Genomic DNA, 26,755 nt, shown 5'->3' on the forward strand with positions numbered 1-26,755 from the left:
TTTGATCAGGTACTGGGAACCAAAACTACTACTAGCTGGTGAGCTTTAACCTAAACCTCCTCCTCCCAGTGGTTTGATAAATAAAAGTCTGCAGTTCCAACAGTACGGCGTGGATTACGTTCAAGCTGCCCTGAACAAAAATTGAAGTCGCCGCGCCCTCTATTCGAAAGTATAAGCCGAAAAAAGTCTTCATATTATAAGTACTTCCCTACTTGAATTTAGTCGGCATAAAAAGCTCCTACTGAAAATCTTCTAAAAGTGCCACCTGCCACGGGTGTAAGAATAATTTATAAGGCGTTCATATTGAAAATAGAAAGTTTAATATAATAATACTATTAGTAAAAATACTGTGGATAAGTGTATATGGCTGTATAATTATATGAGTCTCTACATAATTATGATATAAAGTAATATCGAATTATAATACAAAATATCGATTGTAGCCATTTTATTAAAAGAAAGTATACAATTTCAAATTTGGTGCTTCTATTCACTTTTAGGTTTATTACATCAGGCAATTTTGATATCAGCTGACAATGCTTTTTAATCTTGCAACACTGCCTATAATAAAAAAAGTAATATCTCATATTTACTGTAATATTGAATACTGTAATAAAGATAGGTATTTATTAAATTCATGCCTAATCCTATTTTTTTAAATACAAAGTAATGGGACAAAAATTAAATAAAGTTGACAATTTTTAATCATTTATAATTTTTAATAGTATGACAATCTGGTCACAGAATGGCAACTCCGAGTACGTCTACGTGATAAGATGGCGTACTCGTGTTGAATCGAAGTTATTGGATTTTTATAAAAAACATTATTAGCTTTAGTAATAAGTGGTGAAGTAGTCCAAAATCACAACATTTTGTATCCATATTAGTTAAAAGAAGTGATCGCACCTGTAAGTATCGCGTACTTATGATTTTATCATTATTGTATGCGTCACTGTTAAACGGTTTGATAACGGCCCCCGAAACGATCTAAGTTGCAAAATTTAGCACATGTATTTGGTTGCAGTCGAAAAGGGCGCCTATAGTATTAGTGAGAGTGCAATGTCCGAGGAGCCGGAGCGGCAGGGCGAGAGCGCGAGTGAGGGCGTCGCGGGCGGCGGCGTCACAAACGTGGCGCGCGTGTTGTTGACCTCGCACCAGATCGACTCTGCGACCGCGGACTCGCTTCGCGCCTCGTGGAGAAACCAGGACTTGTACATTGACCACCTTGAAACGTTGAACAAGCGGTTGGAAGGTATTTTCACAAAGTTACATCGGCTTGGTAGTGGTCTCGGTCCGCGCCTGATGACCCGCGCTCTGTTGCCGTGCAAACATTACTTAGTTACATATTATATCGACAATGCTTTAACTAAAATTAGTGATACTGTTATGACAAAATGTTAAATGGAAATGTTGTTGTGATAACGAAATTTAGTCATACGAATATGTGGTACGGGGTGTATTTAGGTGTTCTTAAAGGTGAAAAAAGAAGAGAGGTGTATAGCCGTGTGAGAGCAGTGCCAGTGGAGTGTTCAGTGGAAGTGTATACGACATATAGCACGGTGCCCGATGCTCCAGTGAATCCAAGTTATCTTGGAGACGTGTCGATATATAGTGCTCCATTAAAATTATCAGTGGGTGCCGAGGGTAACAATGCAGATACTTCAAGTCGTTGTCAACAGAAAAAAGTAAATATATTTGTCTCTATACTTATTACTAAGCTAAGTTTACATTCTGTATAGTTAAGCAATGTTATATCAAGAGTACATAGACATTATTATATACAAAACAATGATATGATATGCTTGGCTTTCTGTAATACAAAAATGTCAATGAACTTAGTAGATATAAGGTTTATTAATTGAAGCTATTGGTGTACAATTTAAAATCAACTATCTATATTAATTTATGTCCATGATAAAAGATTTAAATGATTGAAAAAAGACTAAAAGCCTCAATTAATAATATTGTATTCTTATGGGATTATTGGTACTGCCTTCTATTTTCTATTGTATGTGGGCGCTAGTCCATTCCTGTAATCTGTAATACTTCCTCCCTTTCTGTAATACCTGCCAGCTATGACCTGAAAAAAATTATAAATAAATTAGAACACTAATGTCTTCTTCATGGTGTGCTTAGTGGGAAAAATTGAAATGCAAGTGGAATCTTTGAATTTTATTTGTTCAAAAAGTTTACTAAAGGTCTTGATTTTCATCAATGAAAATTCTCTGATAACTAAAACTGACTGATGTCATATTGTCGAGACTACTATAACTAATACTTAACAAAATGTATGTAAATAGAACTTCCCTTAGTGTCAGTGTTTTAGTTTTATAAACATTTTAAAGGATAATCGGTACCCCTAGTGTGAGTTTTTAACTGAGCACTTGATTGATTGAATCAACAACTTGAAAGCTTGATCTCTTTTACATTGCAATGACAAATTTTCATTCCTAAATAATGTACCAGAGGTATGTGCAGCATTGGGATTTGGGCAAACTCAATATCGAGAGTTGATTTGATCAAACATAAAAAAACATACTAAGGATGCTGTTGAAACACTTGGCAAACCATGATTGAGGCTATGTGTAACAATAAAAAACAACATAGATGGTTTTAAAAAAATACTATTGATATGATAATAATTTGCTATTCTATAGCAGGGAATTTACATTATAGGCTTATTAGTACCATAAATAAACATGGTTCATATAAATTAACCCAATAAATAACACTTATATTACATCAATAATAATGGGAATATTCCATATAGTCCATTCCTTGAATGTGCTTTGAAAAGATTTGATATAATTTCTTCTTTCTTTAAAATGACTAGAAAAAAGTCATGAAAGAAAATTTGTTCCCAAATTCTGATCTTTTCTCATTAATAACTTATTTATTTGTGGTTCTGAGACAAAAAGTTAAAGAACTAAAAAGTTGTAGTTAATTTGAGATGGTAATGGTGCTTTAAAAACTTTCTGTGTAACAAAGTTTGCCTGCTAGGGTGTGAAAACTATTTGCACCCCTTCTAGCTGATGGGCAACAAACAACAGACAAACTTGAATGTAGCTTTATTTTGTGGTGTCTGACATTTTGATGCCCAAAAATTAAATGGTATCCTCTGACTTTTTTGCGCTAACACCAAAAAAACTTACATTTCAACAGACTGATAGTCAAATAAAGATTAAAAGAATATCCACACCAAATAAAACTGTAGAAATCATTCACCTTCGAAATAGTTCTCTTTGGCTTAACCACCCCAATAAAATTATTATTTATTATTTTTATATAACTTAAAACATAAAGCTTACCTGATGTTAAATCTATCTGAGTCTATAACTGAGCTCTAATTGAGTAAAAGCCCTACCTGAAACCAATTTTGCTACATGACCAAGTTGACACATCAGATCCTGTCACGTATCATAATTCAGAATGCATTCTCTGCTACTCTACAGTAATTATGAGATTGAATTGAATAAAAACTTATAAAATAGAGGTACACTACTTGTTTCATGTCATGATATAGTGGAAACATAAAATTCTGGATTCTTAACTTTACTACATAGTAATGTTTGAAAAGCAATCCTTACTAAGCATTCTGTAAACTTTAGAGGAGAGTGATTTAAAGTAGAAATACAAAAAAACTATCACCTAATTGTTGGATTGAAATGATTTTAATAGTTAGAAATATTTTCAATCCATAATTATGTAAACTTGGTTTTGTCAATCAAGTTCAAATTACTATCCTTTAAACTTCACTCAAAATCGTTTAGTGAAGATTGCTTTTCATGTGTCAATATATTTACATATTTTACTTGGCACAAACATTTTATTACATACCTTATAATACGGAGCATTTGAGGTAGTGCTCTAATCTCAATGTGTCAAAGTCAAGCAATTTTCATGACTTGAATTGCTTTTATCACATATAAATTATAATATTTGCTCAATCTATATTATACATCCTATGGTTTATAAAACAACTTATTTTGCGCTACTTACAAGTAAAAAGAAATAACAATCAGTACTAATATTCACTTTTCCTAATCACAATTATACATGTAATATTAACCTGTAGCAATATATTATATATAATGCTGTGATATATAAGAAAAAAACATATAACTACAGCTACAAGAAATTGTATTATTCTTATTTTAAGTATAACAAAATTAGATTTTCATGGATTTTACAAATTGCAAATCTTAATCATATATTATAGAATAAATTTTGAAAATACATATGTCCTAAATCTACTATGATGCTTGCCTATTATAGCTGTGGACAATGTTTAATGTTCACCTTTTGTAGTCTTTATTATTCATAATAGAATATATAGCTTTGTAACTACTTACCTTATGTTACTTAACAGCTACATTACTGTCCTTTTTTTAATATGTTTATTATTAAATGCATTAGTTGCATTATTGAAGTTAATTATATGTATGATTGTATAAAAAGTACTTAAAAATAAAATCCATGAAAGTAGTCTATAGTAACTTAGTTGTGCCATAATATTAAAAAAACTGTTCAGTTATTTTAAAAACAAAAAAATTGTCATCGTGGTTTAGTTAAGGTGTTGTCGATTCCAAAAAAAATGTTATATTGTTAATTATAAAAAGAAAGTTAAAAAATTAGAATTAAAAGTCATGCTTTTAGAGGGTCAATGCATTTTGAAAATATGTTGCATATGTATAAAAATAAATTTATTTAAAATGCTATGTAAACAACAACAGAAATAAATATTTTTGCCTTGCACACATACATTTTCATCATTAAAAATAAAAGGGATTTTAAAATATAACAATTAAAAATAATACAGAAACCCAATAACTATTATTGAGTATTAACATTTAACTAACTACATTTTTTTAAAATATAGACATTGGTATAAAATTAAACTAATAATCATGTTTTAAATGTACAAAATAAATGCAACATATATTTCAAATGTAATTACCTTTTAAGTGTTGTTTCATCAATGTACACAATTGTGTCATACATATATGCTGTTAATGTTATTTACAATATATTAATATTTCAATAAAAATATATATATATAATTATTATGATATAAGGGAACAAAGCCAATAATCCATGATTCAACATTTGTGTGAATTGACAAGTATTCCACATTTATTTGTCTATTTTTATGAGTCAATGTATTGATTGAATAGTTACTTTGCTGCAAAGTCTATAAGAGTACTAAATTAAGAGTACTATCTTGGAAAAGTTGACTAGAAATAAGAAATGTTATTATCATTTCTTTATAGGTGATGTCACGAAAAAATTGTCAAACATGTTAGGTAACTAATCTATTTTATTTGACTAATACTAACACAATACTATTGGCATCTACAGGAAGCTTGGAGAAGGCGAAAGAGATAGAAGAAAGAATAAAACAGCAGTACGCTGAATCACAACACAGAGAGAAAGTCTTGGTCAGAAGGCTGGCAGCGAAAGAACAAGAAATACAAGATTATGTTGTAAGTATATTGATTTAATGCTCTGGAGCCTTTAATTACCAAGTATAAACAACATCGTAAAGCATAATAAGTTACTACATATAGCAGTAACTATGTGCCTTCAGTAGTGATACCATATTGAGCAATCCTCAAGCCACTGAAGCCAGTAGTGTCCTACTGATACCTAGCTTACTTTTTGTCTGATAATAATACAGCTCATGGACATGACCCTAGTAATAAATTAAATGTTAGGATTCTGTCCCTTAAATTTTAATAAGCAATTTTTTTTGTGGTTATCTTGATTCTGCAGATTTACTATACAACTTAAATATGGCAAAAAAAATCTACAATCTAATTTTTAATATTAGATCTACTAACATACTACAAAATTGTTATTAACTATGTGGTTTAATAATTACTTCCAGAGTCAAATAAGCGAGTTGAAATCTTCACATGCGAGTCTTAATGGAAGGCCCTCACTTTTAGACCCAGCAGTTAATGTACTCATACTAAGGTTAAAACAGGAGTTGACATCAACTAAAGCGAGACTTGAAGAAACCCAAAATGAATTAGCAGCGTGGAAGTTTACGCCAGACTCAAATACAGGGAAAAAACTTATGGCGAAATGCAGGTTATTACATCAGGAAAATGAGGACCTTGGACGCATGACATCTAGTGGCCGAATAGCCAAATTAGAGGGTGACTTAGCTTTACAAAAAAATTTTAGTGAGGAAGTTAAAAAATCACAATCAGGTTTGTGCATTAATTTAGACATAATGTTACTTAAGTTATTTATTTATCAATCAAATATTTAGTGGCTGATAACTGATAATGATTCTGCAAGTGCTCAAGAGCGCGTACAGTAACATAGGTAGAGATAATACTAAGATTTGATATATCTTGTGACATACATTATCGAGACATAAATAACTATAAATACTTTATAATGTACCAATACATACAGTGTTATCTGGTTCCATTAGAATAACCCCTAGAGCTCTATGACAATACTTATAATCAAAAATAATAGTTCAATATGGGAAAAAGTCTGTTTACCACTTATTATTTAAAATTTAAGTTTTTTTTATACAATCCACCTGAAGGTAAGTGGCTACTGCCACCCATGGACATCTGTAATCAACCCCAGATAGGATTAGATATTCCTACCTGAGGTCGACCACACAGATGCGCCGCTACCCCTGAGGACTAAGCTAGGATGCCTCGGAAAAGTCTGTTTCTCTTACCACACCCTTCAAACCGGAACACAGCAGCGCCTAACACTGCTGTTATTAGGTAGATATAAATGTGGCGGTGGTGCCGCCGGAGCCGAACGTCAAAGGGTTCTACCACCATTAAGTTTAATCTAACTTTAATATATTGCTTTAATATTACTTCAAAAATCTTTTTCTATATCGTTATGTAAGATAATTTAATAAAAAATCGAGCGTGATATTACTTTTAACTGTATAATATACGTTTGCAGAGTTGGATGAGTTCCTCCAAGAGCTGGACGAGGACGTGGAGGGGATGCAGAGCACGGTGTTGTTCCTGCAGCAGGAGCTGCGCGCGTCGCACGCGACGGTGAACGGCGCCCGCGCGACCCCGCCCGCCGACAAGCGCACGTACTCCGGCAGCGACTGCAGCGACACGCCCCTCAGCAAGCGGCGCCGCGCCTCCGTCCTCTCCCTCGACTACAACGAGGACGAGGAGCCCCTCACCGTCACCAACGGGGCCGACTAGCCCAGGAACCCTGTGTTCGACTTCCGGGCACGCTTCAAAATGAACTAGTGAACGTGAGCCGAGTTCGAATCACCGTTGTTGTGTGATCGATAGTGCTGGCTCGGTGTCAAGCTCATCACATATAGAATCCTTCCGTATTAGCATATATTGAAGTGTATTCTATTAATCTATGTACTTTATTAGAAGACAAAATTTATATAGACAAATGTGTCATTTCCATTGACAATGAATTGGTGATGATTGTGTCAAATGTGAAAATGAGTAAACATTTTGGTAAAACTATAGTTTGCGTTTTAAGCACAACAGTGGACCATGTGATCAGATTTTAATAGTGAATGTTTTTGACATTGTTTTATACTATTGAGGAATATTAAGACAGACGCTCAGTTGACAATTTTATAATTTATTTATGTAAAGTGCATTACTTAATTGTGATATTTAGAGAAATCCAATAATATATGAGCAATGACGGATGAGTATAGTTGCCGATTTTCATTATTTTATGGCATTTGATTTATTTATATATGCCAGAATTAATGAACTAGAGTCCATTATTATTTTAGCGATAATGTCAACACCAAGCCTAATATTTTAATTAATGCCTCGTTTTTATTAAATTTATTTGAATTTCTAAGTGAAATGTTTCTATTTTAAAATTACAATAAATGTATATAAAGCTATGTTAATAAACATATTACTGGCATGTATGTTTCTGTTTCCTATTTTTAAGTCCTTATAACGAATAAAAAAATGTAAAATTAGCAAAAAAAACATGCAGTCCATCTAATAAAATTATAGTACTTATCTGAAGTCGACTATAGATGCTGCAACCCCGGAGGACTGTGTTTCGGGAGTTACCTGTGTCGGATCGGGCGGGAGCCAACGGCCAGGTGCTATCACTGCGACAATTGCCTCGACGAGACAGCCCAGCATACGCTGGAGGTATGCCCTGCGTGCCTGGAGTGCGGAGCGCAGCGCGCTCAGCTCTGTATTGGGGGCCGACCTCGCTCCCGTCCGTGGTTCACGCCATGGTCGGAAGTGACAGTTCGTGGCAGGCGGTGCACTTCTGCGAAGCAGTAATACTCGCGAAGGAGGCGGCGGAAAGGGCCAGGGAAGCTATGTCTGCCCAGCCAATCCGTCACAGGCGCACGGGACGCAGTAGAGCGGCTTTCGAAAGCCGCTCTTTCCCCGTTCCCTGAGCACACGGAGGCGGATTCGGGGGGATCCAATTCCGGTCTTTAGGGCTCGAGATGTTGTGTGTGCGTTCCGCACGCTCATCTCATCAGAAATATCACTGAGAGAGGCCCCTCTCGGGACGTGGCTGGCGTTAACATCAACGTTGTCGGGTCGCGAATGCTAACGCTTCTCGCGACCCGGAATCGAACGTCCAGAGGAACGCCGCGGAGTTTTAGTCGGTAAGAGTCCGACATATCGCTTTCGCTCTCCCGGGCGGAAGGGAATCCATAAGGATTTCTCCGCGTAAAAAAACCCGGAGGACTAAGATCTTTTTTTTTTGTATTACTGTATATAAAAGAGATAAAGCCAATCCACTTGTGAACAAAGAAGAAAAGCCTGCGTAACATCTCACAGGGGGCCTGAGGACTAAGATGGAACGCCTTAAATAAATATGTATTTTTTATTACCACACCCTTAATACCGGAACGGCAGCATTGAACACTTGTAATTAGGCGAAAATATATATGTACCTACTTCAAAAAATTTACTAAAAACTCATCTATCTATCTTGTACATAGATAAACCATAAAAATCATATTATTATATTAAATTTGATATCGTGTAATGTCTATATGCTTTGAACTTCTCTGTGGATTAAATCACCGCAGTGCCCGCAGTTTATAAACGAATATTCTCAATAATACACTTATTGTAACAATAACTGACTGTCACGAAAACAGCGAGGAAGTCTACATACCTGCTGCTAGTTTCCTGTATCTGATCTCGAAGGTGCATAAAGATTTCCCAGATTAATAGACTATGTCCAATAACTAAATATAAAGTAGATTTATATAAAATAAGATTACAATTCATATGCAAGAATTGTTTGGCGCCTTTTGCAAAAAATAATTCAATAGATATTTTGCTATTTAAATTTTCAGGAGTTGTCGGTATAAAAACAAGGTTATTTATTGATCCTCTTCACACAGCGGCCAATGTGGTGGTCTACCCTTTCCACACTAAAGCCTTTAGTATTTTTATTTTATTGTACTTTATGCATTTAGCATGCATATAGACCATAATAACAAAATGTGCCGTCGATGAACTTTATACCGAACTTTGGCCGAACTTTTTAAAACTTACGGTTTCGTCTGATGAGCCATGATGTTACAAATACTGTAAGAACATGGCTAGTATAGATTACATTAAATACATAAAACTTTCTAGCATCATCACCAAAGTTAGGCAGCAAAACCATTAAACTATAATTAATGAATTCATTAAGTCCACCTCGTCTAGTAACGTAAAAGTAACCAACGTATGCATTAGTCGTGGGCGTTTATTATTCGCATCTTATTACCTATTAGAACTTAGATTTTATTTTAATAAAACGGAACAATTTCGCAGATTTCAAGGTACGAGGGATAATTTATTTAAATCAAAACGCACTTGTAGACTACTTCTATAATTATATGGATCACATATATTTTGCCATAATAGGACCGGTTCCGAGATGATCACTAGAAATTCACAAACAAGCCGTCAATGTAGGTCATTTTAAAGTAGGCAATAGGTTTCATTAAGCTTTAGATTCCACTACAAAATGAACGGACTTATTTCGATTGAGTTAACGTACAAAATTAATTATGTGTTAGATATGAAATCCATTTTAAACATTCAGGCACTGGATAAAAAATATTGCCATTCGCCAGGCCGCAGTCTGCGTTGATGATATAGATTAGTACTCAACTTTTTAGCCCGAAACGATGAGTTTTCAAACGTAGAAGAAAGGCAAAGCAAAATTATATTACTTCCCAAAACTATCCTGGGGCTCACATTCATACGAATGCGCACATGGTTCTACCTTCGATTATTACACAGCGGCCATAAAGTTAAAGTCGAAGGAAAATCATAAATAAAACAATATTAGTATAAAACATTTGCTTTAATTATAAATACAAAGGCACCACATTTACTTCTAATCGATGGGATAAGGCTAAACTAATAATGAAAGTACATCTTAGTATGTAAATCTTATGAAAATATTGACTAGACAAATTTTACTCTAGGAACACATTTAAATTCCCGTATACAATACAGACATTCTTGTTTCTTATTGCTAAAATTTTACATCAATTCCATACATTGAACACTGATATTATATTAAGCCTCTAATAACCTATCTCTTATCTAACACCAAAACCTCTATTATAAGTAAAATATAGAACCTAATTACTAATTACCTTAAAATAATTTATAGATGTCTATGCGAGTATAGAAATATATCTTTGATCGAAAGTGTAAAAACGGATCTTGCAACTCTTGCAAGTTGCAATTTTTAAGCTGGAACTCTTAGTTAAGTGAAAGTCCCACCTAAAATATAAACTATTATTTCCCAAGATTCAGAAAGAAAGAAAAAGATACATTATTCCTGAAATCAAATACCGATATAATTGCAAAAAAAAACAGATAAATATTTCTTTTCTTTTTAGAAATTTTATTTTTACTGTATCTATTCAAAAATTTCAAGTACCTACACAATTTGGAATAAAATATCATATTTCGTTTATGGTCCAGATATAAGGGCCCTGGTGATCAAGGTTATTTACACATAATATGCTCTACCATTTTCTAATGGTCTTAACACTGGCTAATAAATTAATTTGTCAAAACGTAAGTAGGTACAATATCTATTTAGTTTTGCTTATCATATTTTTCTGCTGTTTTTCTTTCAATGGTACCAAGTAGGGTGTAACATTATTTGTATACAAAAAGCACAAGAATATAGCTGCAACTTTATCTCGGCCATAATACCACAAAATATAAATTTATTTATTTTGTGATAATACATTGTCATAGTGGTCATATAGGTACATAAGTTACAAATGTGATAAAATATGTGTAAAATGTGTACTATTATGGGGTCACAACAAGTTACTTATTACCATAACTAATTTATAATCAACAATCACAGTTCTGACTTCCATGTAAAATCTTTAAAGTACCGACTTAGAGCTCCATTCTGAGTACATAAGCACTCGATGTGTCACAGTGCTAAAATCTTAACACTAAACAAATGGTCCCACTTTCTTACTTTCTACACCAGTCCCTAATGACTATAACGTTTAACATAATTCTTCGATTACGTAACCACAATATCTTCATAGCCATCCAACGGACATTGTCTCCTGTGTTAATTTCACATGTCGTTTATAAACATTTAACAAAACGCTACCAACCAACAGAGTAGATTTCACACAAGCGCTTCATAATCGTGATCTGCATTGCATTACATATTACTTTCACTCAAAAATTTAAAATACGAGGATACCGGTGACCTGAACACAATACAAATTGAGTTACATTACATCAAAGTTGATAGGTACGAGTAAATAATGGACGCCATGTATTGAAAGCGTTAGTTCAATCAGCATTACCTACCTCAAGATAATTTAGTTAATATAAGTAGCCTTACAGTGATAACATTTGCGTTTTAATTTAACACTGTCTTGATCGTTACAATAAGTTCATTTATAATTTCATTCATTTCATTCGAGGACAATAGAAGCATTACATACATGATTTGAAGACAAATGTTACACCATCCCTTAAGATATGTGTAAACACATTAGGTACTTAGCTCGCCCCTAACTTCATCCTGTATTAGTCCTTTGCGCGCAACTTTAGTTTCATTTCATTCTACACTAATTTCCATACCGCGAAAAAAGATGTACCTACCTATAACTCAAAAAAAACCATTACGAATTTATCCAGGTTTTGCCATTTGAATCATCAACAGAAGCTCTTTGAGTAAAGTTTATGTTTTACACATATTTATAATAATAATTTTAATATGATACCCGTGGGAAAACCTTAATGCCTCAGCAGTTCTGTTCAGTCAGTCAGTTAGGAAATTTAATTCCTTATACCTAACCAAATTCTCAATTTAGCCAAGGAATTATGTTTATTTAGATTAATAAATAAAACTGACCTCACATGATAGTTTTCCCATAAGGAAACAACCATTGTAAAAACAAAAATCTCAATTAACTTACATATGTCAAAGCTATAACTCATAATAAAGCTTCGTTAAACTTAAATACCTTTCTAGTTTTTAACGAATGCCTCTTTATAAGCCTTGTGCGAATTTTGTGCATTTAGCCTCTACGTTTTACAATAAATAAAAAAAATCATCATCAAAAAATCGGCCACAGTAATTTAATTTCATGACATTGATGACCATTGATGAAGATTTTGTTGTACTTAGCACCAAGATCACGAAGATATTTCTTACTTTTTACCTAATGTACTTGGATACTATTGGACCTGGCGCTGTTGCCGAGAACCAGATATTTTATCCGGTGGTTTTAATGTAAAATTAAAGGTCTTTTATACGTCAATTAATCCGACCACTTCTAGTAGTCATGTTATCACCACCTGCACGCACATCTACTTCCTTGAAACCCATTTGATACTTCAAAAGTTTGTCGTCAGCTGCTCGTACCCGTTCTTGAAGGATCTCGACAGTTCTATTGAGAAGTTTTATTTCTTCTTGCAGAGGATACAACTGCATGTTCATCTGCATTAGTTCCTTTTCATGGGCCAGTTGGAGTGTGTGGAGCTAGTTAGAAAAATAAAATAAATGACGTAGGTAAAATACCTTTGTGATTGGTAATGGTACTACCGCCGCACCTTCGTATTTTTGCTAGGATCTTGTATAAAGAGTTTTGAATTTGAATTTATTTCAAGAGTAGTAACAACAACAACCCTACAATCAGCTTCAGATAAGCGAAGAAAATTAGAATTCGATTTAGATCAGTCGCAAAAACTTGCCTAATTCGGCAGTATCTTTTGCCTACAGACTGTCACCAACAAATAGATAGTTTATTATGTATCATCATGATCAAAATAAATATCAATACTTACATCTTGAATTCGTTTCTTCTTCAGCGATATGAAGTCCTCGTTTGTGCGCTTCAAGGAGTCTAGTAAACCTGCTTTTTCGTGCATAAGAACATCTTTATGTTTACGAGCCTCGGCTAGCTCCGATTCCATTTCTGTATTCAATCTCGCCAATATGTTTTCAGTAGACTTTGCCTGCTTGCTGCCTATTTTCTTTTGCGGATTTAGATTAAGTAGCACTGAAAAGATTCAATATATAAAATTTTCGACTTAAAGTAAAAAAAATGTAATAAGAGCTTTATTTAATAAGCAGTACCTATGACAACAATAATTGTAAAAAGTTCGTACCTTCTTTTTCTTTCTGTAGATTTCGTAAATTCTTTCTAAGCTCTTCGGTTTCCCTGTTGATTTTCGAAATAGTTCGTTGCTTAACTGTTAGTTCAGCTTGTAAACCTTTTATAGTAGCTACTAAATAACTATCTTCTTTTAATTTATTCAATAATAAAGCTGAATTTTGAGTCAGTCTACTTGTAGCTGAAGAAACTCTATCGGGTTTCAAAACAGTTTGAGTTCCGATAGTATGTTGATTCCTAGGAACTGTTTGGACCGCAGTATCACTTAAATTTACCCTATTTAATTTATTTTTAAGCTCATTGTTAATTTTTCGATCCTCCATTAATTGTCGTTCAACATCTATAATATGGTTTTCATATTTTTGTTTCATGTCACCAAATTTTTCTTGCAGTGTTAACAGTATTCCTTGAAAATGGTTTTCCTTATCTTTTAACTCTCCTTCTAAACGAGCGATTCGATCTTCCAGCAACTTCTTTTTGTTGTCTTCAACTGACGATGATTTTGCAGCAACTAAATAAAAGTACAATAAAAATAGATGTAAAGTTATTTATAAACATACGCTCCTCATGCATCATATCTTTCTTTTATGCAAATAAGCTACGAATTTGCAAATACATAAGTTACTTCATAAACACGGATACTTTAATTTACCAATGATTTTTATGCAAATGAATTACCTATTAAAGCTGACACTGAATCCGGATGTTTTCTTCTTAATATCATTTCCATCTCTTTTACCTGCCTCTGAAGATCTTGAATAACAAGCCCATCTTTTTCATGCTGTACGGACAAGTTTTTTCTCTCATTTCGTTCTTTATGCAATTCTGCAATTACAGAATTTTCATTTTGCTTAACAGACCTCAATTCTGCATTTCGATTTTCATATTCCTTAGCCAGTCGGCTGACGAACTTCTCACATTCCGCTAATTTCAACTCAGCAACATGTTTTTGTTCGCTAAATTCCTCTAACTTCTTACGCAAAACCTTATTGTCATCTGTGAGTTGTACATTTAACAATTCAAGTCCATTTGCTCTCTCATTCGTATCCTTTAACTCCTCTATCAAAGAATCATGTTTACAACTTGTAATTTTCTTGGGTGAATTTGTTATAAACTTAGCTACTTTCACGGCTTCTTTTTTCTTGGAATCGATGACACCGGCAGAGAAAGGCCTCGACTTTGGTTTACGGCGAATCTCGTTGTTTTCCTTAGAGTTTTGCTTTGTTGACTGAATAACCTTAAACAATATTTTGGAAACAAATGTGAAATACAAATGAAAAAACTTGATAAACATATATGCTTTCACTACGTAATTTATTATTCAAACAAAATGCTTAAGTGTAATAAATCTAACTCCTTTAAAGCTCGATTATGTAATCTTTGCGTAGGTCAGTGACTCGGGCAGATTATTATCGGCCAATGTCCAATGAAACTTAACTGTACGTTGCGATCGTTGAAAAACCGAAGCAAACGGCTTCCGAGTTGTTCTAACCGAGGAAAAACATGTTTACTGTAAACAGTTTAGTGTTATTATTAAATAACTGCAACTTGGTGGCAATGACCGGGCATGGCGCCTCCGCGAAGCCGGAAAGGTTGTCATTCTGGTTCCAAATCAAACAACACGATGCCTTCTTGCTGAATTAGGTGAGATATTTTTTTTTATTCACCTTTATCGATCTAACCTATATAATCCTAGAAATACATCTAAGTAAAAACACATTATAAAAAATAATAAAATATAGAATTGAAGAAAACGGAGACTCCAATTCGAACGTACTAGTAATTATTTCAGTCAACACGTATTTCATCGTATAAGTAATATTATAATAATATCAACTACGACTTATATATTTACGGACGTAACAACAAATTATTTGTCCGAAATTCGAAGCAATATGATAAATAATCATTATATCACATGTATAGGGCTGGTGACCAGTTCGATGAATCACTGCGTGCTAATAAAAAGGTGCGCAAATGGTCGAGTGCGTTTTCCCGCGCCACTCGATCTTCCACCATCAGTAGCCATGGAGCCGTGGCCGCGCGTGTTCGTACTCCTCGCGGTGACCGCCGCCGTGCTCTGCACACCGCTCGTCAACGATCTCGAACCCGGCAAAGGTAACTAGACTTCTTACTTTTTTATCACTACAAGTTTACTTCTGATTATATAAAAAAAAAATTGGCTTGGATTATCTGCAATTTTTGGGCTTTTATTTTTTTATTCCAATAGTAATTTTAATAAGTACACATATTTTGACAAATTTACTACATATTGACTATATTTGAAGTTTTTATGTTTAAAAAATATTTTAATAAATTTAAATGCATTCAGATTCAAATTAATTATTTATCAATGTTAATAGATGTAACGTACATTAATAGATGTAAGGCAATTAAAGTCGGTTCTAAATCAATATTAATATTATTAACGCAGTATTATTATCAGTAACTTATTTTAAGAAAAATCCATTTATTTGATGACTTTTTGGAAAATTTTCTCATACCATGTAGGGTTTTGTAGCGTATAAAAGATTATAAAAATACTTGTTTAAATTAAAACTGAAACATGAAGTGTTAACTATAATCTATTCATTTAGACGAGATAGAATTCAATAAAATTCATCGTTTTATTTATATTCATTTTATAACATTTTTAGCAGCCCTGAAATTAAAATAAATTCTAAACACATTTTGTTGGAATACTAACTTCTAGGAACACTCAAAATAAACTTGTTTATTTGCCATATTATTAATTAATAATTATATCGATGAACCGTGCAACATTAAAAGTTGTTCAAGGATCATTAAATTATACACATTTTTATCTTTTGTTCCTCTCTAATAACCATATCAAATCCAAATGTAAAAAATGTACACAAAATTAATTATGCAGTCACATTAGTCATGATGATTATAAAAACTACTACTAAATTATTATTCAATAACGATTTCTATTATTCAAATAGTACTATACAATTAATGTATCGTATATAAACTGATTTTTTATTCCCACTCTCAATAAAAATAAAAAATAGAACCGGAACAAAACACTATCAGGATTCCGGGCGTAGAGTCTCCTTGAAACTACGTGAGTAAAATCATCTATTGAAAGTTAAGGAAATGTACAAGGTACAAGGAGGAGGAACTTATTACAGTTACACAATATTAGAATAGTTAAATCAAAAACTACCTTTATTAAAATAATATAATTATTTAGATTAATTTCATTTCAAACAAGTCTGTAAACTGCTGGTGCCTTAATACATTTTACAATAAGAAAGCTCGCAAAATATTGTCACATAAACACATTGTAAAGTACCGTAATACATTGGGACGAGTGTGTAAATTCGCCGTAACACCGTTAGCCCGGCAAAGATCAAGCGACTTGCAAATGGAAACCAAGCCGTGGCCAGAGAAAGTCATTAAACATGTCACAAGAGGAACAAGCTACGCATTTTAATCGGTCTTTCTATTAGCGGTGTTCGCCATTGATTAAATTTGGTACACATCATAAGGCAATAAATCAATCCGATTCAACTTTCTTTGCATAATTTATTACTCGGTCTGAATAATAAATTTAAAAACAAAAAAATACAAAGTCATCAACAATGTATGTTGCGCACAAAATTTGCATCAGATATCTAAAACAATAGTCCTAAACAATACACAGATAATATCAATTGGACTTATTATTCTAAACTGAATGACATGACCTGGCTCATACTCCCTCAGAGCGATTATTGTTTGCTATCACATGGCATCGCTAATTGTATAATTGCGGGTACCAATGAGATCCATGATAACACATAATTGCTCACGTTCGAATCAAGCACTTAAATTGTTTACATTGCTTTTTATAATTACAAACCCATCAAGATCGTGCGCAAGCTTTAGATAAACGTTAAAGTACTTTTCCAGAATGGCCTCCGCGAAACTCTGTCAAACAACCACTCGACGAGGTAAATGAACCTGCAAAATTGCAAGCCATACCTGAAGAGGAAACGGCTACAGGAGACCCAATAAATGATAATCTTGATATCCCCGAACCTGAAGCACAAATCCTTACAAAGACAGCCTTTGATGATAAGGTAGACTACACCGGAGCACAAGTATGGAAAGTTGAAACTAATAAAAACAGCATCTGGCTTACTATTATGAGATTAAGGCGAAGAAATCGTAAGTGCAAATATAGATAACTTCAACATAACGAAAATTAATAATCTCGTTTCGTAATTATACAGCATCTTTCTTTTTTCAGTAATATCAACATGGGCTGGCAATCACTCTTACGTGGACGTGTTCATCAAACCTAATGCTATCGAAAATGTAACACGTGTCTTTCAGCGAGAGAATATTTCCTACGAAGTGGTAATTGATGATCTACAGAAAAGAATCAACGAGGAGAATCCTCCGCTAGATGAGAACGACATAGAGCTACAAGATCGGCAAGGTTTGTACTGATATGAATTATACTAACGATAATTTGAAGCACGTGTACTGCAGTTAAATTGTGTTATACGGCCTGGAATAATGTACGTTTCTAAACATAAAAAGATTAGAATAGTACCACTATTATTCAACATTGAACTCCGTGTAATGAACCTCTCTATAGTGTGATATTCCAGAGGACTATATCGTTTTGTTGCAGCAAGAGCTTACAATTTTTGGCGTTACAGGGCTTCCAATCGCCGTCTAAGTATCGTAGGTGCCTACATGGGCTACAATTCTCTAGACTTGCCCATGGAGTACTGGCCAAGCGCAAATTGGGGTTCGTTAATTCAGTTCAACACAAGACGAAAAGTTTCGCACTTCTCATTGTGTTTAACTCTTGAAGTCTACTGTATAATCCAAATATTGCGCTAAAAGATACTCTAATTACACGTTGGGCTGAAGTGTTGCATGTTTGTGTTTGTCGTTCTTAATTTTTTTGTTTCGTAACTAATGATGATAAGGTATGATAGGTTTTCGTAATAAAAACAAAACTAATAGGATATCACTATGCACATGGTGCGATGAAGAATATTATTATAGATGATTTTTCTTTATCAATAGATACAGTTGGTGGTACTTTTTCATTAGAGCAATTTCCAATGAGATGTAGATTTGTCGATGAACTTTAGAAAAGTTTAAATTATACATAGAATACAAAATAATAGTTACGTATAAAACTACTTATGGTTCAACCCGTTCAACAACTATTATAGAAACAAGAAACAGGGTTTGAGGTGCTGTACTTATTCCGTTGGAAAGGTATGGTAAGGTCTACTTATACAGAGCATTACAAGTTTATCATAAAAATTAGCAATAAATATGAATATTGCAATAATATTATTTAGAACTAGTCATTTGGAATTGGTTGATTAGATGATTCCATGTGCAGCTATGACCACTTAGGGAAATCGGGGTTATTACCTTAAAAGGCATTCATCATCTATTTTCGGTATAATTTTTGTTGCATTTTCCACACAGGTCATCGCATGACGTGGAAGCAATATCATCGTCTCTCTGACATCCACGATTTTATGGACTATTTAGCCAAAACATACCCTGCCATTGTCAGTGTAAAGACTATCGGCCATTCGTATGAAGGACGAGATCTTAAGGTAAGGCAAGGCATGTAAATTGTCTTACATTTTTTTAAGGAATACACATAGATTAGTAAAGATAACTCACTCCTAACAAGAAAATGTACCCAGTTTTGAGAATTGAAATAGTTGCGTAAAAAAGTTTTGCCACGTCTCCGTGCTAAAATGTCCCTAAAATATTTATATAATTATTTACTTATTATGTAAATTACACAGTATTAGTTATTTATTCGTAAATTTTCTCTAAAAATGTTTTTATTTGTCAAGAATTCAAAAAAAGAACTTACTAAAATAAGCCGTTTGTAGCTTCATTCAATTTCAAGGCGGCGAAGTATCTTTACTAATCTATGGGAATACATAACAAAAAAGCATGCAGATTGTCTATTGTCCACCTAATGTGGTCATTACGTTCAACATTTTCAAATTTACAACAGTTAAAAAGCAGAATAATATTTCTATTGTTAAATGTTTTATTGATTCGCTACTTATATTTTTGCACAATTATTGTATCTGTGGCGGGAATCTGCTGTACTCAAAATATTATGTTTGTATCCATGTTCCACAATTAATTTGAGTTGATTTGATTTATAAAAGAATTTCCTTAAACCAAAAACACCCTTGGTGTTAGCAAAAGTTGGTGTCTTATTTTGTTAGTGCTGATAATACTTGCAATTCGACAGGTATTGAGGATTTCTAATGGAAATCCAACCAACAAAGCAGTGTTTATAGATGGAGGTATACACGCACGGGAGTGGATAAGTCCAGCGACGGTTACGTATTTCATCAACCAATTCGCAGAAAACTTTGATGTTGAGTCAGATGATATCAAAAACATTGATTGGTAAGCATTACATTTAATTTAATTAATCGAAATGCCACCTTTATTATTTGCAATATCATGCTTGTAGTTTCGATTTAATTTGTGTATGTATTGCGTTTATTACGAGTATATGCCAATGACATTTTATACTAGACACGTTATACGCCCGCTAACTTAAGAGAAAACTTGAGCGAAACTGCTTTGATAGCACACATGCACGTTTTTTATTTTACTTACCTTTACTACATAGACAAATGTTCTATAAGGGACAGAGCTATTAGAACAATGTGATAAAAAAAGACAACTAGTGTTTGACCTTGCGTTTCAAGTCTACGCAAACGTAAATATTGACCATGGAATATAGTGACCAATGATTACTTCAGTCAAAACGGGACATCGATTTTTTTAAGTCAAATACTTTTTACTTGAAAAAATATAGTTAAATACTAAAAAACACGCTTTTATGATAAAATTAACTAAAAAGTAGAAAATAATTTTCAATCTATGAATCATTTAAGGAACAGTAAATAGTATAATTGTGGAAAAAATGTGGGGCGCTTTTTACAAAACTGGTAAATGGAGCACCCCATGTTTTTTTTCATAATTATACTATATACTGTTACTTAATTGACAATGGCAACGGTTCATTTCGGAGACAACGGCACGAAGCATCGGAAAAAGGGACTGTCCCGTTAAAAACGGGACGTATGGTGGCTATCCCATTGATCCGCATGCTTGTCAAAGACAATGAAATAATGGAACAGAAGGTAAAAAATGTCCAAAACTGTCGATAACAGTTTTAGTACGTCGTTTACGTAGAAATGTTATAGTACAGTTTAACTAAATAAATAATTATTAAATAAAAATATAATTTGAAAGAATGTATCTATACAGATGTATCGACTGGTTTAAAATATATGATTTAAAATAGTTTATATTTATTATCATAGATTAGTAAATATTACTCACTCCTAACAAGAAAATGTACCCAGTTTTGAGAATTGAAATAGTTCTGTAAAAAAGTTTTGCCACGTCTCCGTGCTAAAATGTCTCTAAAATATTTGAAATAATTATTTATTTATTATGTAAATTACGCAGTATTAGTTATTTATTCGTATATTTTCTCTAAAAATGTTTTTATTTGTCAAGAATTCAAAAAAAGAACTTACTATTAAGCCGTTTGTGGCTTATTTCAATTTCAAGGCGGCGAAGTATCTTTACTAATCTATGTTTATTATTATCAGTTTTATTTTACACACGACCATTAATTGCAAAGTTGTGTAAATTTTATAAATGTACTAGCTGACCCAGCAAACATTGTGTTGCCATATAAATAAAAAAATGTTAAGGGTGAACAACCCTTATCACTTAAGAGATATGAAAAATAGATAGTAGCTAATTCTCAGACTTACTGAATATGCATATAAATTTTGGTGAAAATCAGTAAAGCCGTTTCGCAGGAGTAGGTACAGTAACTAACATTGTGACATGAGAATTTTATATATAAGATTCTAATTTTACCGTGGTCTTTTTGAGGATTAATTTCTGGCTATACAAAGATTATTTATTAAATTATGTTTAGGTTAAGGAAGAAATACGACCTTAATGATTGAAATATTTATTCAATTAAAGAAATTTTAAAATACCGTATACTATCCTATATAAATTTTATGGTAATATTTTTTATTATTTACCACAGGTATCGAAGGAAATTTAAAGATTAGGATACAGAATTTCCCATATATCGATTTTATTTTATTAAAATAAACCATAAAATGTTATATTTTGACTAAAAACACACTAATATAAAAATTAAGCAGTGGGATCTTAAACTATAACATACGACATATGAACATCGTCAGATTCAATAAAATGTCACTTCTGTTCTGTTGATCTATGACCATGCATTTTGCGTCTTTATCACTTTCATTGACAAAAACATACTTTGTCTCTTTCTGGTTACTCACGTAATCATGGCGGATCGAACACGAAAAATAAACGAAATTTAATAATTTCTCTTCATTTACGTGTGATAGGTGATTCCATGAAGTTTGTTTCTTTTTCGAGCATAATTTTTGCATTTACGCATTGCACAAGAAGGCATTTTGAGGCTTTAAATTCAAAATAATGACGTTCAACGTGTTCCGTGACATTCGTGTGTATTACTACGCCGCGCGAGAGCGACTGGACTTGGCTGGAGTCGTTTTACACCACTTGCCGTATTTTGTATGTTTCAAGTTTTGCCCGCTTGTGGCGGATCTTTATATTTATAGATCAATGGTATATGCTGTAAACGTGCCTGCCTGCTCTGCCTATTAAAAAGGTTTTCACTGCTTCACGATGTGTGAATCTCATATATTTAAGCCTATTTTATTGTCTACCTGTGCTTCGAAATGCTTCTTAACGATTTATTTTCACTTTTTAACGCAACTCCTTTTTGCAACATCGAATTAACAATACAAACTTAATTAATCAAACTACTCGTAATATGTGCCGAAGCTCTAACTGTAAATTGATTTTTAGAGCGAGAGTAGGTTTTTTTTTTAATATAGGAGTAGCAGACGATCATACAGTCCACTGTGTACCACAGTCTGATGGTAAGTGGATACTGCCGCCCTTGGACTTCTGTAATCAACCCCAGATGGGATTAGATATTCCTACCTGAGGTCGGCCACAGATGCGCCGCTACCCCTGAGGACTAAGCTGGAACGCCTCGGAAAGTATGTCTCCCTTACCATGCCCTTCAAAACGGAACACAGCAGCGGCTAACACTGCTGTTATTAGGTAGAAATAGAGTCGAACCACAAAGGGTTCTACCACCTTAAAATTTTGTATTGATATTTAGAGTGACCGCTTCAAACTATAGAGATTCGAAGTAAAGTAAAGGCTTCAAATTATATAGAGTAGGGAAACCCGAACCAAAGAGTATAGTAACCTATGCCCGGACTTCAATTTAATTATCGCATGTTGTCGAACAATATACTATTCCGTCAACGTCAAATTACCGAAGGGACCAATTAACATTGATTTAATTTACCTAATTTATCGATTATTTTTCAAGGGACCGGAAAAAACGAGATTTCAGTTAACGAGTGTCAAATTATCGTCGACTGTATATTGATGATAATATTTTAATATTATAATATTTACTTTGTTTACTTCAGGTACTTCTTGCCAGTTGTAAATCCCGATGGCTATGAATATACGCATGTCGGTGACCGATTGTGGAGAAAAAATAGGAAGCCTGGAGTCCTTGGCAGAAACTGTATAGGCACGGATCTTAACAGAAACTTCGGGTAAGACTCTTGCGTTGTATTTCTTCGATCAGTTGGTATTGTTGATCGAAGTTGTATTTAGAAAATAGATTATTTCTTTGTTCGCTATCGATTTTATAGTACCTACTACTAAGTCTAAAATAAGTTTTAATTATAGCTAACAGATCTATCCTTGACATACTTATTTTGACTTGTTAGGTTTGTAGGGTCTTTCATTTTAATCGAAAATGTTTTTTCTATCTATAATGAAGTCAATTAATAAACGCGTGATTTCTACAGATATCGCTGGGGTGGTAAAGGTGCCTCCAGCAATCCGTGCAGTGATATCTTCCGCGGCAGTAGAGCCTTTTCTGAACCAGAGTCGCGTGCAGTATCGGTAAGTTATGTTTGAAAAGACGAGCGCTATAGAATTATTGGTAATGAATTAGTGATGAATATAACATAAGTAATCGCAATACGTGGAAATCTCTATACCGACTATATTATTAGATGATGATCTTTAAAGCTTATAAGCATAGATACTAATATATGCTTATAAGTAGGTACTTATTTTACAAAATAGATTTGAATTATAGAGTTAATTGCGCCCTATTTTCTTCATAAACGAAACGCCATGCGAAGGGTAGCAGGTTTGTCGTTCATAAACTTAGATGAGTAAAATACTTTGTATTATTACAGATATAAGTACGTATTTTACTCATCTAAGTTCATAAATAAAAGCTTGTGAAAATATTGTAAGGAATGTTGATTGGATTATTTTTTAAAACGCGTATAAATACTTTAATTTTAAAATTATTCTATTCCGTCCTAGGAATTCATCTCAAGCAGCGCAGCTAAGTTCTCGGCATACCTGACGTACCATAGCTACGGACAGTATCTGCTCTACCCTTGGGGCTATGACAATGCACTGCCTCCAGACCACAGGGACTTGGATGTGGTGGGCAAGAACATAGCTCAGGTAAAACGTTTTTTTTTTTTTTTTATAATATAAGAGTAGCAGACGAGCATGCAGTCCACCTGATGGTAAGTGGCTACTGCCGCCCATGGACATCTATAATCAACCCCAGATAGGATTAGATATTCCTACCTGAGGTCGGCCACAGATGCGCCGCTACCCCTGAGGACTAAGCTGGAACGCCTCGGAAAAGTCTGTCTCCCTTACCACACCCTTCAAACCGGAACACAGCAGCGCTTAACACTAGTAGAAATAGGTGTGGCGGTGGTGCCGCCGGAGTCGAACCACATAGGGTTCTACCACCTTTATTTTATTGTTAAATGTATTGCAATACAATATGTGTTGTTTAGTAAAAAAGAATATGAGTAGGCCCGAAGACATTCAATGCCGACTCGTCAAGGAAAGTATGAGTTACGACTTCTTTTCTAACTGAAGTTATATATAGGTTTGTGCTTGCGTGCCGTTCTACCTACGCTTAGGCAGTGTGTGTGGCACGTCCTATCTTTTCATAGATACTTTGCCTATCACGTAAGCTAGTTAAGTCGCCACGACATGCGTCGCCACGCCAGAAATCGGTTTTACGTGCGGCTATAGATGTTTCACATCAAAAATCACGTAATTTGCAACCCTTGCTGCACGTTTTCAAACCGCTTATAAGGTCACCACCTTATCTTGTTCATCCACTTATATCATTAATAAATAATATATTTCCAGGCCATCAGACAAGCTGGGGGCACTACATACCAAGTCGGTTCATCCAGCGGCCTGTTGTACCCTGCCTCTGGAGGATCAGACGACTGGGCAAAGGGCCAAGGCATCAAGTACACATACACCATCGAGCTCCGTGACACCGGTCGTTACGGCTTCGTCCTACCCACCACCCAAATCATACCCGTCGCACAAGAATCTCTTGCTGGACTGAGAGTCCTCGCAAAACAGTTACATGCTTAGTAACTATGTATTTAAACGTAAATAAGTATTAAGCCATGCATTTAAATAGCTATTTATTATTTATTAGTTTGTGATATGTTTATTGATAAGTGTACGCACATCAAAAAATTTTAAGTTATTTTGCGTAATAAATTATTTACTTTGGATTTTTTTTATTTAATATTCTTCAAGAAACTCTGTAGTACAATGGAATCAAGGAGACCTAGACTCGACGATGTATGTGAACAAGTACAGATTTGTATACAAATATTGATCCACATTTAAGCAATGTGCTGGGGTGCAAGAAACTTGCCTTTCAATGAGGGTCACCGTCAAACAAACAGTAAAGGAAAACTTAAGAGAAAATGTACACTCCTGAGAGTTCTTAAAAATCTGCAAGGGTATGTGAAATCTATCTGCACTTGAACAGCATAGTAGATTATGACTGCCCTGCTCATATCTCATACAAGCTAACAGGTAGCCATATAATTTGTTGTTGTGCAAGAGTCTACATACACCATGGGTTCATGTGATAGATAAATGATGGAGAATATTTCATACACTTGTGTCTGACTACAGGCACATAAAAAAATATATTTATCAACATCTAACTGAATCCATTCTACTCCCACAAACTAAACCTCTTAGACATAAGAAATTATATTACATATTACCTTTTGATTCCCTTGAAATTTTCTTTCTACTTTGTTGACCTCCTCATTGCACGGTTCTGTAACTTTTATTTGTGGTATAGAATTCGTTCCTTTAGCTATACTTTTTGAAACTGAAACCGGGCTACTTTTCAGTAAATTTTCTGTCTCCTGTGCGATGTCTTCAGCCTTTTTCAAAATCAATTCCACATCTTCCATATCACCGATTTCATTATCTTTATCCTTACAGTTCGACAATTTTTTAATTTCATTAAATATCATTTTAATTTCCTCATCACTATCTTTGTAAGCTTCGCAAGTCTTTTCAAGTAATAAGAACTCCTTGCTACTGTTGCTCACGCTAGGAGGCAGTTCCGGAGTACATGCTACTAAAGACTCCCCCATTCTATTTATTTTTAACGAGTCCCCTAAACAAAATCCACTCTGAAACTCAAGGTACATAAACAATTTCAGTAGAATCTAGTGTGAGTAATCATTTTGAAAACATTCAGTTGCTAGGCAACGGGCGGATAACAGATAACATATCTTAGTTTTCTGTTATTCTTTTTCTACACATGCACAGACAACATTTTTGACTTATCCTAAATACAAACTTACGGTCTTATTCATAAAAAATGCTTATAGAAGGTTTTAAGCACTCATTAGTTAAAGTGTTCAATAAGCTTATAAAACGTTCTATAAAATTGCTTATTCATAAACGTTCCATAAACCTTCTATAACTAATGTGTCGCTAAAGTCAACTATAAATGAAAATGTTGCCATTATAGTGAAGTTCGGCGAACAAATTGACGAATATCCATAGATAAACATCATTAAATGACATTATTTCGTACTAAAAAATATTCTGTCTTGACATTCTTGTCAATGGGTTGTCGATAAAACCAAA

General features: G+C 33.8%; 2 protein-coding genes across 3 annotated transcripts; one reads left to right on the plus strand and one right to left on the minus strand.

Annotated features, from left to right (window-relative positions):
* The first annotated feature begins 747 nt into the window (after positions 1-747).
* Mf-cpa (molting fluid carboxypeptidase A) lies at positions 748-25,365 on the plus strand. Of its 2 annotated transcripts, XM_073088962.1 has the most exons (10): positions 748-908; positions 1,025-1,252; positions 5,359-5,483; positions 5,888-6,215; positions 6,946-7,181; positions 19,899-20,059; positions 23,203-23,334; positions 23,593-23,689; positions 24,125-24,271; positions 24,983-25,365. In XM_073088962.1, exons 2-10 carry the CDS (start codon positions 1,060-1,062, stop codon positions 25,217-25,219), a joined length of 1,656 nt encoding a protein of 551 aa, XP_072945063.1. In that variant the 5' UTR covers positions 748-908; positions 1,025-1,059; the 3' UTR covers positions 25,220-25,365. The 2 variants fall into 2 exon arrangements, with proteins under 2 accessions (XP_072945063.1, XP_072945062.1); XM_073088961.1 differs by lacking the exons at positions 748-908; positions 1,025-1,252; positions 5,359-5,483; positions 5,888-6,215; positions 6,946-7,181 and adding exons at positions 15,626-15,751; positions 17,552-17,809; positions 17,892-18,083; positions 19,103-19,236.
* Positions 12,654-26,380, minus strand: LOC140754049 (uncharacterized). Its single transcript, XM_073088960.1, has 5 exons — positions 25,873-26,380; positions 14,312-14,870; positions 13,629-14,144; positions 13,305-13,519; positions 12,654-12,999 (listed from the first exon to the last, which is right to left on the minus strand). The coding sequence occupies exons 1-5, from the start codon at positions 26,308-26,310 to the stop codon at positions 12,775-12,777; spliced, it is 1,953 nt and encodes a 650-aa protein (XP_072945061.1). The 5' UTR covers positions 26,311-26,380; the 3' UTR covers positions 12,654-12,774.
* Positions 26,381-26,755: the final 375 nt, after the last annotated feature.

This window comes from Epargyreus clarus, unplaced genomic scaffold (genome assembly GCF_041222505.1).
Source record: "Epargyreus clarus isolate Ecla_fem2 unplaced genomic scaffold, WU_Ecla_fem_2.2 ptg000027l, whole genome shotgun sequence".
In the NCBI taxonomy this organism is placed as follows: domain Eukaryota; kingdom Metazoa; phylum Arthropoda; class Insecta; order Lepidoptera; family Hesperiidae; genus Epargyreus; species Epargyreus clarus.